A 2,493-nucleotide genomic window follows, 5' to 3' on the forward strand; every position below is an offset into this window, starting at 1 on the left:
CCACGCTGGAACACCCGTTTCACTGCCCGCGTGTCCTCAAGGTGCCGTCCTATCTCAGCTACAAGTTCCTGGGCGAGCGCGACTGCGCGGCGCCCTGTGAGCCGGCGAGACCGGATGGCTCCATGTTCTTCTCGCAGGAGGAGACGCGTTTTGCGCGCCTCTGGATCCTCACCTGGTCGGTGCTGTGCTGTGCCTCCACTTTCTTCACGGTCACTACGTACCTGGTGGACATGCAGCGCTTCCGCTACCCCGAGCGGCCCATCATCTTTCTGTCCGGCTGCTACACTATGGTGTCGGTGGCCTACATCGCAGGTTTCGTGCTCCAGGAGCGCGTGGTGTGCAACGAGCGCTTCTCCGAGGACGGCTACCGCACGGTGGTGCAGGGCACCAAGAAGGAGGGCTGCACCATCCTCTTCATGATGCTCTACTTCTTCAGCATGGCCAGTTCCATCTGGTGGGTCATCCTGTCGCTCACCTGGTTCCTGGCGGCGGGCATGAAGTGGGGCCACGAGGCCATCGAGGCCAACTCGCAGTATTTTCACTTGGCCGCATGGGCCGTGCCGGCGGTCAAGACAATCACTATCCTGGCCATGGGCCAGATTGACGGCGACCTGCTGAGCGGCGTGTGCTTCGTGGGCCTCAATAGCCTGGACCCGCTGCGGGGTTTCGTGCTGGCGCCGCTCTTCGTGTACCTGTTCATAGGCACGTCCTTCCTCCTGGCCGGTTTCGTATCCCTCTTCCGCATCCGTACCATCATGAAGCATGACGGCACCAAGACCGAGAAGCTGGAGCGGCTCATGGTGCGCATCGGCGTCTTCTCGGTGCTCTACACGGTGCCCGCCACCATCGTCATCGCCTGCTACTTCTACGAGCAGGCCTTCCGAGAGCACTGGGAGCGCTCTTGGGTGAGCCAGCACTGCAAGAGCCTGGCCATCCCGTGCCCAGCGCACTACACGCCGCGCATGTCGCCCGACTTCACCGTCTACATGATCAAATACCTCATGACGCTCATCGTGGGCATCACGTCGGGCTTCTGGATCTGGTCCGGCAAGACGCTGCACTCGTGGAGGAAGTTCTATACACGTCTCACCAACAGCCGGCACGGCGAGACCACCGTGTGAGGGGGTGTCCCAGGGGCCGGGGCCACACCGCGCTTTCCTCCTCTCCGGGGGGCTCCTACAGACTCCTTATTTTATTTTTTTAAATAAAGAACAATCGAAACCATTTATTTTTTAGGTCGCTTTTTAAAGATAACTCTGCCCACCACCCCCACCAGGTTTGTAATTAAAACTGTAAATAGTCTTTGTAAATTTAATTATATATTTTCTATTTAAAAGAAAAAAAGAAGAGAAAAAAAAAGGAACAGCAATGGGCGCCAGGGCTGAGGACTGAAGGGAAGGGGAGTTGAAGGGGTTCTCGCCTTTCAAACACTACGCCGCACTTTGGTTCCGAGTTTTTGGTGATTTGGCAGGGCTGAGCCTGCTGGAAGAGGTTTGGCTAGTTTGTTACATTCAACTTCTAAAGCCAAATTGGTGAGCCTTCTCACTGAAGCTGGGTCTGGGGAAGCTGGTGGATTTTTTTTTTTTTTTAACAAGACTTGGATTCTTGTTTTATTTCCCTCCCCCCCTTTCTCTCCTCACTTGTCCTGTTTCCTTCACTAGATCTTTGGAACCCTCCCAACCGAGATGAAGACGTGGAAAAAAAAAAACCAACGGGTGGGGTGGTGGGGAGAGGGCGGAGAGCGTGTGTGGAATGGCCTCCACCCGCTGGCCCACTCCCCCGCAGGCAGGAAGATCTTTCTCCTCCTTAACTTTTCTTCTTTTCAACTTGATGCCCCAAGCCCTTGCAGTGAGCCCAAAGTGCTTTGTGAAGTGTGTTTTGAAACAAACCCCCCCCCCCAACACACATACAGTACCTTGAGTACCCATCCTGAACCCTTACATTTTTAGGGGGAGCATTAGCTCGCAAATGTTGGGGTTTTCGAGATGTCCTTGCATCTCTCCCGTAATTTCCCCAGCAGACAGTGCCTCAACCCCACTCTCTCAACCGAATATCTTCTCTAGCTTCAGGTTTGTGGGTGGTTTGGGTGTTATGTGTGGGTTTTTGTTGTTTAGGGTTATTTTTTTCTAAAAGCAATAAAAAATGGGTTGGGTTGGAGGGAGGGGACAGATGGGCTGAGATGGGCTGGTGGGATTTTTAGTTTTCTTTTGACAAAAGACTGGTTTCTTTTCAAACTTGTCCAGAAAGGGGGGAGGGAGGTGGGTATCTTTGCTTTGGAAGAAGGCTCTGGGCAGGCTCTTTGTGACTGTGGGGGTGGGGTTGAGTGTTTACATGACATTCTATATCACAAGATTGATAGAATGTTTATAACAGATGTTTCTTATCTTCCCCCTACCCCCCACAAATAAAAGTCAAGACTCTTTCTTAAAGTATCTTTGACACTGGTATGAGAATTGCAGTTTCCAATACACATCCTCTCCCTCAACTATTTGG

The 2,493-nt window shown here is 52.8% G+C and overlaps 1 protein-coding gene across 1 annotated transcript in view; it reads left to right on the plus strand.

The window, feature by feature from the left end:
• The window catches only part of FZD2 (frizzled class receptor 2), a gene marked incomplete at its 5' end in the record, with an annotated part of 1,703 nt that extends 479 nt beyond the window's left edge, over window positions 1–1,224 (plus strand). Inside the window, one exon of the mRNA XM_014537773.1 lies at window positions 1–1,224. Coding sequence (XP_014393259.1) covers window positions 1–1,121 — 1,121 coding nt within the window.
• Between the last annotated feature and the right edge of the window lie 1,269 nt (window positions 1,225–2,493).

Source organism: Myotis brandtii, unplaced genomic scaffold (assembly GCF_000412655.1).
Source record: "Myotis brandtii unplaced genomic scaffold, ASM41265v1 scaffold1814, whole genome shotgun sequence".
In the NCBI taxonomy this organism is placed as follows: Eukaryota; Metazoa; Chordata; class Mammalia; order Chiroptera; family Vespertilionidae; genus Myotis; species Myotis brandtii.